The sequence below is a fragment of the Pongo abelii genome, chromosome 23 (assembly GCF_028885655.2).
Source record: "Pongo abelii isolate AG06213 chromosome 23, NHGRI_mPonAbe1-v2.0_pri, whole genome shotgun sequence".
NCBI lineage: Eukaryota > Metazoa > Chordata > Mammalia > Primates > Hominidae > Pongo > Pongo abelii.
The window spans coordinates 36,001,931-36,015,241 of NC_085929.1; the positions used below are offsets into that span (position 1 = coordinate 36,001,931).

The following is a 13,311-nucleotide window of genomic DNA, read 5'->3' on the forward strand; positions in this document are numbered from 1 at the left end:
CACATCCAGGTAATTTTTGTATTTTTACAATACAAATACCCAGCTGCCCTATCCCTTTTTAAGACTTTTATGTGGTCAGACAAATGTCTTAGGCTGGGTGCGATGGCTCACGCCTGCAATCCCAGCACTTTGGGAGGCCAAGGCAGGCAGATCACCTGAGGTCAGGAGTTCGAGACCAGCCTGCCCAACATGGCGAAACCCCATCTCTACTAAAAATACAAAAATTAGCCAGGCGTGGTGGTGTGCACCTGTAATCCCAGCTACTCAGGAGCATGAGGCAGGAGAACCGCTTGAACTCAGGAGGCAGAGGTTGCAGTGAGCCGAGGTCGTACCATCACACTCCCACCTGGGCAACAGAGCAAGAATCCATCTCCAGAAAAAAAAAAAAAAAAAAAAAAAAAGGACAAATGTCTTGCAAATAAAAAATCACTCACTTTTTTCCAAAATATGGAGCAGCCATTGGGATGGATAAAATCAGCTCGGCAAGATGGCTAAATGCCTGTAATCCCAGTACTTTGGGAGGCTGAAGTCAGAGGATCACTTGAGCCCAGGAGTTCCAGATCAGCCTGGGCAACAAAATGAGACTCCATCTCTACAAAAAAAATAATAAATATGACTGGTTTATGCTTGTAATCTCAGCACTTTGGGAGGCTGAGGCAGGAGGATTGCTTGAGGCCATGAGACAAGCCTGGGGAAACTTGTGAGACCATGCCTCTACAAAAAATAAAATTAGCTGGGCATGACGGTATGTGCCTGTAGTCCCACTACTTGAAAGGCTGAGGTGGTAGGATCACTTGAGCCTGGGAGGTTGAGGCTGCAGTGAGCCAAGATCTTGCCACTGTATTCCAGCTTAGGCAACAGAGCGAGACTCTATCTCAAAAAAATAAAATAAAATAAAATAATACAATAATTAGCCGGGTGTGATGACACATGCCTGTAGTCTCAGCCACTTGAGAGACTTAGGAGGATCGCATGAAGCCCAGGAAATCAAGGCTACAATGAGCTATGATCAGGCCACTGCACTCCAGCCTGGGTGACAGAGACCATGTCTCAAAAAAAAAAAAAAAAAAAAAAAAATTTTTTTTAAAATAATCTTAAAGTGGTGATATGTTTGTTTTGTTTTGTTCATTTGTTTGTATTTGAGATGGAGTCTCGCTCTGTCGCCAGGCTGGAGTAAAGTGGTACGATCTCCACTCACTGCAACCTCCACCTCCCGGGTTCAAGTGATTCTCTTGCCTCAGCCTCCCAAGTAGCTGGGACTACAGACGTATGCCATCACGCCAAGCTAATTTTTGTATTTTTAGTAGAGACGGGGTTTCACTATGTTGGCCAGGTTGGTCTCGATCTCTCGACCTCATGATCCACCTGCCTCGGCCTCCCAAAGTGCTAGGATTACAAACATGAGCCACCGTGCCTGGCCAAAGTGGTGATATGTTTGTATAAGCATAAACATGAGAAATGGGCCAGGCATGGCGGCTCACGCCTATAATTCCAGCACTTTGGGAGGCCGAGGCAGGTGGATCGCTTGAGCTCAGGAGTCTGAAGCCCTGTCTCTGCAATAAATAAAAAAATTGCTGGGTACAATAAATAAAAAAATTGCTGGGTACGAATGGGGAAAGGATTCCCTATTTAATAAATGGTGCTGGGAAAACTGGCTAGCCGTATGTAGAAAGCTGAAACTGGATCCCTTCCTTACACCTTAATTCAAGATGGATTAAAGACTTAAACATTAGACCTAAAACCATAAAAACCCTAGAAGAAAACCTAGGCATTACCATTCAGGACATAGGCATGGGCAAGGACTTCATGTCTAAAACACCAAAAGCAATGGCAACAAAAGCCAAAATTGACAAATGGGATCTAATTAAACTAAAGAGCTTCTGCACAGCAAAAGAAACTACCATCAGAGTGAACAGACAACCTACAAAATGGGAGAAAATTTTCGCAACCTACTCATCTGACAAAGGGCTAATATCCAGAATCTACAATGAACTCAAACAAATTTACAAGAAAAAAACAAACAACCCCATCAAAAAGTGGGAGAAGGATATGAACAGACACTTCTCAAAAGAAGACATTTATGCAGTCAAAAGACACATGAAAAAATGCTCATCATCACTGGCCATCAGAGAAATGCAAATCAAAACCACAATGAGATACCATCTCACACCAGTTAGAATGGCAATCATTAAAAAGTCAGGAAACAACAGGTGCTGGAGAGGATGTGGAGAAATAGGAACACTTTTACACTGTTGGTGGGACTGTAAACTAGTTCAACCATTGTGGAAGTCAGTGTGGCGATTCCTCAGGGATCTAGAACTAGAAATACCATTTGACCCAGCCATCCCATTACTGGGTATATACCCAAAGGACTATAAATCATGCTGCTATAAAGACACATGCACACGTATGTTTATTGCGGCACTATTCACAATAGCAAAGACTTGGAACCAACCCAAATGTCCAACAATGATAGACTGGATTAAGAAAATGTGGCACATATACACCATGGAATACTATGCAGCCATAAAAAATGATGAGTTCACGTCCTTTGTAGGGACATGGATGAAAGTGGAAATCATCATTCTCAGTAAACTATCGCAAGGACAAAAAACCAAACACCGCATGTTCTCACTCATAGATGGGAATTGAAAAATGAGAACACATGGACACAGGAAGGGGAACATCACACTCTGGGGACTGTTGTGGGGTGGGGGGATGGGGGAGGGATAGCATTAGGAGATATACCTAATGCTAAATGGCGAGTTAATAGGTGCAGCACACCAGCATGGCACATGTATACATATGTAACTAACCTGCACATTGTGCACATGTACCCTAAAACTTAAAGTATAAAAAAAAAAATTGCTGGGTACGATGGCTCACGCCTGTAATCCCAACACTTTGGGAGGCCGAGGCGGATGGATCACCTGAGGTCGGGAGTTCGAGACCAGCCTGACCAACATGGAAAAACCCCATCTCCACTAAAAATACAAAATTAGCCGGGTGTGGTGGCGCATGCCTGTAATCCCAGCTAATTGGGAAGCTGGGGCAGGAGAATCGCTTGAACTCAGGAGGTGGAGGTTGTAGTGAGCCGAGATCAGGCCATTGCACTCCAGCCTGGGCAACAAGAGTGAAACTCTGTCTCAAAAAAAAAAAAAAAAAAATTAGCCAGGTATGGTCGAGTGTGCCTGTAGTCCCAGCTACTCAGGAGGCTGAGGTGGGAAGATTGCTTGAACCCAGAAGGCAGAGGTTGCAGTGAGCCGAGATCAGGCCACTACACTCCAGCCTGGGCAACAAGAGTGAAACTCTTTCTCAAAAAAAAATTAGCCGGGTGTGGTCGAGTGTCGAGTGCGCCTGTAGTCCCAGCTACTCAGAAGGCTGAGGTGGGTAGATCGCTTGAACCCAGGAGATGGAGGTTGCAGCGAGCTGAGATCGGGCCACTGCACTCCAGCCTGGGCAACAGAGCAGACCCTGTCTCAAAAAAAAAAAAAAAAGAAAAAAGGCTGGGCATGGTGACTTATGCCTGTAATCCTACCATTTTGGGAGGCTGAGGCGGGCGGGTTGCTGGAGCTCAGGAGTTCAAGACTAGCCTGGGCAACATGGCAAAAACCCATTTCCACTAAAAAAAAGATACAAAATATTAGCCAGGAGTGGTGATGTGTGCCTGCAGTCCCAGCTACTCGAGAGACTGAGGCAGAACTGCTTGAATCCAGGAAGCGGAGGCTGCAGTGAGCCAAGATCATGCCACTGCACGCCAGCCTGGGTGACAGAGTGAGACTCCATCTTCACAAAAAAAAAAAAAAGAAATTACTTGTCCCAAACTGTTAATACTGCTTACCTGGGAAAGAGGAATAAGAGATGGCTAAATTTTTCTTTATTCATTGTAATTTTTTATAAAGATTTTAAAAAGTGTGTTAAGCATTTCTGAATTCATGGACTCTCTCGGTCATTGTACACGCATCTGCTTCATTAGCAAAGAGACAATTATCGGCCAGGCGCGGTGGCTCACGCCTGTAATCCCAGCACTTTGAGAGGCCGAGGCGGGTGGATTGCCTGAGGTCAGGAGTTCGAGGCTAGCCTGGCCAACATGGTGAAACCCCGTCTCTACTAAAAATACAAAAATTAGCTGGGCATGGTGGCGCAATCCTGTAATCCCAGCTACTCAGGAGGCTGAGGCAGGAGAATCACTTGAACCTGGGAGGCAGAGGTTGCAGTGAGCCGAGATCGTGCCATTGCACTCCAGCCTGGGCTACAAGAGCGAAACTTTGTCTCAAAAAAAAAAGACAATTATCATTAGATGGGTAGTGCAGTCTGTGAAGTTTTTGGACCAGAATAAGGGAGGCTTTAAGCCAGGGATCCGTGATGTACTTTTCAGTTGCAGGATCTCACTGACTCTATGCAATGATCTTATAGTATTGGTACTATTAGTATTCCCATTCTCGAGAGGATAAAATGGAAAGAAGCCCAGAGAGTTTAAGGGACTTGCCCAAGGCCGCACAGAAAATCAGAGGGCAGAGTTAAGAACCAACCCAGCGCTCTTTCCTTGAAAGCCAACCCCCACCTCAGGTTGGGCACTGAGGGACCTGACCTTTGGTTTTAATGTAGAGGGGCTGCTTCCCCTGGAGGGAGATGGGCAGTGAGGAGAGCAGCTCCTACTATTTATCAACCAGGACCTTTGCTCTAGAAAGGACTAGACTGAGTAATTTATTAACATCAGCACTGACCAAGATAAGTATCAGTCAAGTAGCCAGCCCTGAAGAGAGAGATTAGGGGCTGGAACGCTGGAAACTTCAGGAGCTCTGATGGGCTCCCGTCTCTTCCCACTACTCTAATCCTTCCTGCCTGTGGGCTTCAGTTTCCCCATCTGTCAAATGGGCAGGGTGGTGGAGCCCATCCCTAAAGCTGTTTTCTACAGGTAAAATCCAAGAAGGAGCTTGTCAAAGCTCTCAGAGGAGGGTTTGAACTCCAAGCCAGCATCCCCGAGGGTACATTTGCAAGAGTACAAATGTCACTTTCTCAGTGAAATTACAATGTTCTCCTACCCTTGACCTCCCCAAGCCCTCTCATCCTGCTCTCCATCTTGTTCCAGAGCATGTTCTAAAACGCTACACTAGAATGAGCCCAGTGGCTCATGCCTGTAATCCCAGCACTTTGGGAGGCTGACGCAGGAAGGAAGGATTGCTTGAACCCAGGAGTTGTTTTTTTTTGTTTTGTTTGAGATGGAGTCTCAGTCTGTCGTCCAGGCTGGAGTGTAGTGGCGTGATCTGGGCTCACTGCAACCTCCGCCTCCCAGGTTCAAGCAATTCTCCAGCCTCAGCCTCTCAAGTAGCTGGGACTACAGGCATGTGCCACCACATCCGGCTAATTTTTTATTTTTAGTAGAGACGGGTTTTCATCATGTTAGCCAGGCTGGTCTCGAACTCCTGACCTCAGGTGATCCTCCTGCCTCAGCCTCCCAAAGTGCTGGGATTACAGGCATGAGCCACCATGCTTGGCCTTTTTTTTTTTTTTTTTTTTTTTTGTATTTTTTTGAGATGGAGTTTCACTCTGCTGCCCAGGCTGGAGTGCAGTGGCGCAATCTCAGCTCACTGCAACCTCCACCTCCTGGGTTCAAGCGATTCTCTTGCCTCAGCCTCCCGAGTAGCTGGGACTACAAGTGCATGCTACCATACCCGGCTAATTTTTGTATGTTTTAGTAGAGACGGAGTTTCACCATGTTGGTCAGGCTGGTCTCGAACTCCCGACCTCAAGTGATCCGCCTGCCTTGGCCTCCCAAAGTGATGGGATTACAGGCGTGATCCACCATGCCCCACCGAACCCAGGAGTTTGAGACCAGCCTGCGAAACATAGCAAGACCTCATCTCTACTAAAAATTAAAAACAAAAAAAAAACTATACTTTTTGGCTTATTATGTGCTTTGTTTATTGTAAGTCTCTAAACTGGAAGCAGCCCTAGCGGGGCAGAATCCTTGTCTGTTCTGTTGTATCCCTGCTGTATCCCCTATGCTTGGAGCAGTGCTGGGTACATGGTGAGAACGCAGTCCAAGTTTGAGAAATGAATGAAGGAGCTAAGACATTCTTGCATGAAAATGATGAAAGCTGGAAAGTATGAAAGGAAAGAAATGGTGGACCTTAGGCTGGGCGTGGTGGCTCACACCTGTAATCCCAGCACTTTGGGAAGCCGAGGCGGGTGGATCACGAGGTCAGGAGTTCAAGACTAGCCTGGCCAAGATGGTGAAACCCCGTCTCTACTAAAAATACAAAAAATTAGCTGGGTGCGGTGGCAGGTGCCTGTAATCCCAGCTACTTGGGAGGCTGAGGCAGGAGAATCGCTTGAACTCAGAGGGCAGAGGTTGCAGTGAGCCGAGATCGTGCCACTGCACTCCAGCCTGGGTGACAGAGTGAGACTCCGTCTCAAAAAAAAAAAAAAAAAAAAAAAAAAAGGTAGACCTTGACCCAAAGTGATTTCACTCAGGGATTGGGGGTCCTTTCCATCCTTAACACCAACAGCAGAACTAGTGCTTACGAGCACAAGCTCTGGACAAACCCAGGTTTTGATCTTAGCTCAGCTTCATCTTTCTTTTTTCGAGACAGGGTCTCACTCTGTCACCCAAGCTGGAGTGCAGTGACACAATCATGGCTCACTGCATCCTCTACCTCCCAGACTCAAATGATCCTCCCACTTCAGCCTCCCAAGTAGCTGAGACCACAGGTACGCACCACCATGCCTGGCTAATTTTTGTTGTTGTTTGAGATAGAGTCTTACTCTGTTGCCCAGGCTGGAGTGCAATGGCACGATCTCGGCTCACTGTAACTTCCACCTCCCAGGTTCAAGGGATTCTCCTGCCTCAGCCTTCAGAGTAGCTGGGACTATAGACATGTGTCACCATGCCTGGCTAATTTTTTTTTTTCTCTTGAGACGAAGTCTCGCTCTTGTTCCCCAGGCTGGAGTGCAATGGTACGATCTCAGCTCACTGCAACCTCCACCCCCCGGGTTCAAGTGATTCTCCTGTCTCAGTCTCCCTAGTAGCTGGGATTACAGGCATCTGCCACCACACCCGGCTAATTTTTGTATTTTTAGTAGAGACAGGGTTTCACCACGTTGGCCAGGCTGGTCTCGAACTCCTGACCTCAAGTGATCTGTCCGCCTCGGCCTCCCAAAGTGCTGGGATTACAGGTGTGAGCCAACGCACCCGGCGTGTTTTTTTTTTTTTGATACGGAGTCTCCCTCCGTCGCCCAGGCTGGAGTGCAATGGCGTGATCTTGGCTCACTGCAACCTCTAGCTCCCCAGTTCAAGCGATTCTCCTGCCTCAGCCTCCAGAATAGCTGGGAATACAGGCACACGCCACCACGCCTAATTTTTTTTTTTTTTTTTTGAGACAGAGTCTTGCTCTGTCACCCAGGCTGGAGTGCACTGGTACGATCTCAGCTCACTGCAACCTCCATCTCCCTGGTTTAAGCGATTCTCCTGCCTCAGTCTCCAGAGTAGCTGGGATTACAGGTGCACACCACCACACCCAGCTAATTTTTGTATTTTTAATAAAGACGGGGTTTCACCATGTTGGCCAGGCTGGTCTTGAACACCTGACCTCGTGATCTGCCTGCCTGGGCCTCCCAAAGTGCTAGGATTACAGATGGGAGCCACCAGGCCTGGCCTGGCTAATTTTTGTGTTTTTAGTAGAGATGGGGTTTCACCATGTTGGCCAGGCTGGTCTTGAACTTCTGGCCTCAGGTGATCCACCCGCCTCAGCCTCCTAAAGTGCTGGGATTACAGGCATGACCCAGTGTGCCTGGCCAAATTTTTGTATTTTTTATAGAGACAGGATCTTGCCATGTTGCCCAGGCTGGTCTCAAACTCCTGGGTTCAAGCGATCCTCCCACCTTGGCCTACCAAAGTGTTGGGATTACAAGCGTGAACCATGGTGCCTGGCCCAGGTCCATCTGATTTCAAAGCCCACACGCCATCCCCACCCCAGCAGCCTCATTGCCCCAAACCTCACAGGCCAGAAGGGCTGCTGCTGGCCCTACTAGTGACTCCAGAGAGATATGGGGCAACCTGAGGGGCAGCAGGACAGAGTGTTCTCAGGTATCCAATGTGGAATTAAGGCATAAGTAACTGCAAGACAGTCCTTGAGGGACTCGATAAATATTAATTCAAGTGTCTTCACAGCAATCCTGCCGAAAACACCAACATCCCCACTTTACAGAAAAGGAAACTGAGGCTGACGGAGGTTCAGCAACTCATCCAGGGTTACTGAGTAAGTGGGGGGCAGCAGGCTGACTCTAAGACCCATGCTCCTTTTATGGCCTCTGGGTGTTTGCCACACAAATGGTTTTACCACCAATCCATTCTGTCCCTTCCCCAATCTTGATATTTTCATCTGGAAAACAAAGGGCTCATAAAAGATGATCTTCCCAGAGCCCTTTGAGCCTCAACATTATGTGGGTCACATGCAGAAATTGCTTGAAACATAGGCTAGGGGTTAAGGAGCAACACTTGCTGCATGTTCATTAAGTGCTAGATACTTCACAACCACGGAATCTTTTTTTTTTGGATGGAGTCTCGCTCTGTCACCCAGGCTGGAGTGCAGTAGCATGATCTCAGCTCACTGCAACCTCTGTCTCCCGGGTTCAATTGATTCTCCTGCCTCAGCTTCCTAGTAGCTGGGATTACAGGTGTGAGCCATCACACCCAGCTAATTGTTTGTATTTTTAGTAGAGACACGGGTTCACCAACATGGTGAAATTTTTGTACTTTTTTTTCTTTTTTTGAGACAGAGTCTCGCTCTTGTCGCCCATGCTGGAGTGCAGTGACACGATCTCGGCTCACTGCAAGCTCCGCCTCCCAGGTTCACGCCATTCTCCTGCCTCAGCCTCCTGAGTAGCTGGGACTACAGGCGCCTGCCACCGCGCCCAGCTAATTTTTTCTATTTTTAGTACAGACAGGGTTTCACCGTGTTAGCCAGGATGGTCTCCATCTCCTGACCTCGTGATCCACTGCCTCGGCCTCCCAAAGTGCTGGGATTACAGACGTAAGCCACCGCGCCCAGCCGTTTTTGTACTTTTTCTAGAGACAGGATCTCGCCATGTTGCCAGGCTGGTCTTGAACTGCTGACCTCAAGTGATCCGCCCACCTCGGCCTCCCAAAGTACTGGGATTACAGGCATGAGCCACCATACCCGACCAACCACAGCATCTTTAATCCTCAACAACCCTATGAGATACATCCTGATTACTCCCATTTTACAGATGAGGAACCCGAGGCTTAAAGAGTCCTGAGGTCACCCCACCTACAAAGTCTGAGTTAGATCTGTCAGTGCCAGGCAAACTCTAGGCTCTTCCCACAGTGTCAGCTTTCTCCCTAATTATTGGGCAGTCTAGGTGCGGGGCTTATGCCACTCCTCTGTCCAAAAGCCCCACTGCTCTGTGCTGTAACATCTCATGGCAGGCGCTATCAGAACTTTGCAGCTTCATTCCTGGGCTGCCGGGCAGGAGGTATGCTTGCTTCCTTTTCACAGGTTGGGGGAGGGGGAACAGGTGGCCTCACTTCTTTGGTAAATATTCCTTGACCATACACAGTCCTGAGCCCTCTGAGGGTGGCAGGCTGGGGAAACAGAGAAAAATGAGATCATGGTCTAGTGAGAGAGACAGACAAGCAGCAAGTCATAACTGTGCAGGGTGATATATGCAGAGATGGGGGAAGCACAGGGCTGTGGGGACCAAGGAGCGAGGGGCTGCCCAGGGCCAGTCAGGGAGGCCAAGCCCTAGCTCAGCCCAGAGCAAGGCCCAAACAAAAGCCCAGGCTGAGAGCACATGGCCCAGCCAGACTCCCACTCCCAGGAGGCCACCAGTTGGGTGCAAAGTGCATGGCGCATTGGCAGACCTGGGTCCCATATCTGGTGCTGCCACGGCACAGCAGGGAGGGTGACCTTGGACAACTCCCATTCCCTCTCAGGTCCGTTTCCCCACCTGTACAGTTCGAGGTGGAGGAACAAAGGGTCTGTGCAGCCATGGTCCCTGGGGATCCCCTACTGCTCCCCTGCCATCATCTTTCCCACAGAACTTCCCGACGGAGAAGCTGACTACCAGAAGCCCCCAGTGGGTGTTAAATCACAAGCTACGCCTGGGGCCACTCCTCTTGTCTTCTGCCCTCTCCCACTCTCCAGGGCCCAGTACCTGCCCTTCTCACCATCTTTCATCAGGTCCCCATCACAGCCCGGGCCCAACCAGGACAAAGACCCTACCCATCCCTTTCTCACCTCCCCCATTCCTTGCCCAGACCCCTCCCTAGGCCTTGATCCTGCCCTGCCTCTAACCCCCAGATTCCAAGCAGGAGTCTCAGCCCCTCCCCCCCGACCCAGTCCCTGGCCCCCGCGCCTGCACGCCACCCCGCGCGCGTCTATCCCTGCCTGGCCGGGCTCTCACCGCGCCGCAGCTGCAGCCGCAACGTCCCCAGCGCGGGGCCCCGGGCCCCCCAGCAGCCGCCGCGCCGCCACAGAGATGCTGCACAGCCGCGGAGCCATGTTGGAGCCGCGATGGTTGCGAGAAGGCCCCGCCCCCAAGCCCGGGTGGCGGAGGCGGGGCGCGAATAAACTCCACCCCTCCGGCTCGCCCGCCCCCTCCACTCACCCTGTCAGGTGGGCGTTGCCCGTGGGAGTCTCCAACTCCGCAGGTGCTGGACAGAAGTCAGGGTTCTAATCCTCTGCGCGCTCTGCAACCTTGGCAAGCCCTTTGCCCACTCTGGGCCTCAGGATCCACCTCGGTAAAATGGGAGCGTGGAACAATAATACCAAGGGTTCTTTTTGAGACGGAGTCTCGCTCTGTCGCCCAGGCTGGAGTGCAGTGGCGCGATCTCGGCCCACTGCAAGCTCCGCCTCCTGGGTTCACGCCATTCTCCTGCCTCAGCCTCCCGAGTAGGTAGAACTACAGGCGTCTGCCACCACGCCCAGCTAATTTTTTGTATTTTTAGTAGAAACGGGGTTTCACCGTGTTAGCTAGGATGGTCTCGATCTCCTGACCTCGTGATCTGCCCGCCTCGTGCTCCCAAAGTGCTGGGATTACATGCGTGAGCCACCATGCCCAGCCTACCAAGGGTTCTTAACAGGGCTGTCCGGGATGTGCAGCAGAGGGTCAGTGTAACCACCCCATGGGTTCATTTTGCCCGTTTCCCAGACAGCGGATTTATCAAGACAGAGGAATTGCAATAAGAGTTTAATTCATGCAGAGCCGGCTGAATTGGAGACCGGAGTTTTATTATTACTCAAATCAGTCTCCCTGAAAATCCAGAGACTGGGTTTTATTAAGGATAATTTGGTGGGTAGGGGCCAGAGAGTGGAGAGTGCTGATTGGTCAGGTCGGAGATGCAATCATAAGGAGTGGAAGCCGTCCTCTTGTGCTGAGTGGATCTCTGGGTGCGGGCCACAGGACCAGATGATCCGGTTTCTTAATCTGTGTGTCGCCAGCGGATCCATTGAGTGCAGGATCGGAAAAATATATTGAGCACCAATCTTAGGTTTTACAGTAGTGATGTTATCCCTAGGAGCAATTGGGGAGGTTTAGAATCTGTGGCCACTACCTGCATGACTCCTAAACTGTAATTTCTAATCTCGTGGCTAATTTGTTAGTCTCATAAAAGCAGTCTGGTCCCCAGGCAAGAAAGGGGTTTATTTTGGGAGAGGGCTGTTATCTTTGTTTCAAAGTTAAACTATAAATTTGTGGCCAGGCATGGTGGCTCATGCCTGTAATCCCAGCATTTTGGGATGCCAAGGCTGGTGGATCAGGAGTTTAGGTCAGGAGTTCCAAGACCAGCCTGGCCAACAGGGTGAAACCCTGTCTCTACTAAAAATACAAAAAATTAGCCGGGCATGGTGGTGGGCACCTGTAATCCCAGTTACTCGGGAGGCTGAGGCAGGAGAATCTCTTGAACCCTGGAGGCAGAGGTTGCAGTGAGCTGAGATCGTGCCACTGCACTCCAGCCTGGGCAACAAGAGCAAAACTCCGTCTCAAAAAACAAACAAAAAGACTAAGTTTGGCCTATGCCCAGGAATGAACATGGACAGTTTGGGGGTTAGAAGCAAAATGGAGTCGGTTAGGTCAGATCACTTTCACTGTCATAATTTTCTGTTAAAATTTCTGCAAAGGGGGTTGCATCAGTAAGCCCCCTGAAATTGTATACAACGTTATGTGCTCCTGTGTGGTGCATTCTCCGGGGAAAGGCATTCACAGGCCAGGTTTATCACCATCAAAGAAACAAACTTCCTTACAAGTGAAGACGGGGGCAAGGCTGTCAGCTGCAGACACTATCTCCACCATCTCCTTTCCCCTTTTCATCCCCCTTCTCTGCCTGAAAATCCTGGGGCCTCTTTCTGCCCTGCCCAGCTCTTTTGCCCGCCCTCTAAACTAATCCCTTCTCAGCCCACAATCCCCCGGATCACAGACATTGGCAGGGGTGGAGGGCCTTCAGACCCCACAGGGGGCAGGGGCTTTATCCACTTCCAAAGGGGCAGGGACAGCTCCCCAAAAGAATGTCCACCCACTGACTAGTGGCTGCCTCCTGGTATACTTCGCATGGGGGAATGGAGGCCAGGCCATGATTGCACCACTGCACTCCAGCCTGGGCAACAGAGCAAGACCCAGTCTCTATAAAAAAATAATAATTTTAAGATTAGGACCACGTGTGGTGGCTCATGCCTGTAATCCCAGCACTTTGGGAAGCCAAGGCAGGAGGATCTATGTAAATTCAAAAAATTAGCTAAGCATGGTAGCACACACCTATAGTCCCAGCCACTCAGGAGGCTGAGGCAGGAAAATCACTTGAGGTAGGAAGTCCAGGCTGTAGTAAGTTATGATTTTTTTAATTAAATAAATAAATAAGTCTGGGCGCGGTGGCTCATGCCAGTAAACCCAGCACTTTGGGAGGCCAAGGTGGGTGGATCACCTGAGGTCAGGAGTTCGAGACCAGCCTGGCCAACATGGTGAAATCCCGTCTCTACTAAAAATATAAAAATTAGGCCGGGTGCAGTGGCTCATGCCTGTAATCCCAGCACTTTGGGAGGCTGAGGCAGAGGAATCACCTGAGGTCAGGGGTTCGAGACCAGCCTGATCAATATGACGAAACCCCATGTCTACTAAAAACATAAAAATTAGCCGGGTGTGGTGGCATGTGCCTGTAATCCCAGCTACTCGGGAGGCTGAGGCAGGAGAATCACTTGAACCCAGGAGGCAGAGGTTTTAGTGAGCCAAGATCGCACCATTGCACTCCAGCCTAGGCAACAAGAGCGAAACTCTGTCTCAACAAAACAAACAAAC

General features: G+C 49.6%; 1 protein-coding gene across 1 annotated transcript in view; it reads right to left on the minus strand.

The window, feature by feature from the left end:
• Window positions 1-10,624, minus strand: part of NIPSNAP1 (nipsnap homolog 1) — a 28,111-nt gene extending 17,487 nt beyond the window's left edge. Inside the window, exon 1 of the mRNA XM_024239690.2 lies at window positions 10,429-10,624. Coding sequence (XP_024095458.1) covers window positions 10,429-10,526 — 98 coding nt within the window. The 5' untranslated portion in view covers window positions 10,527-10,624. The remainder of the gene's footprint in view (window positions 1-10,428) is intronic.
• Window positions 10,625-13,311: the final 2,687 nt, after the last annotated feature.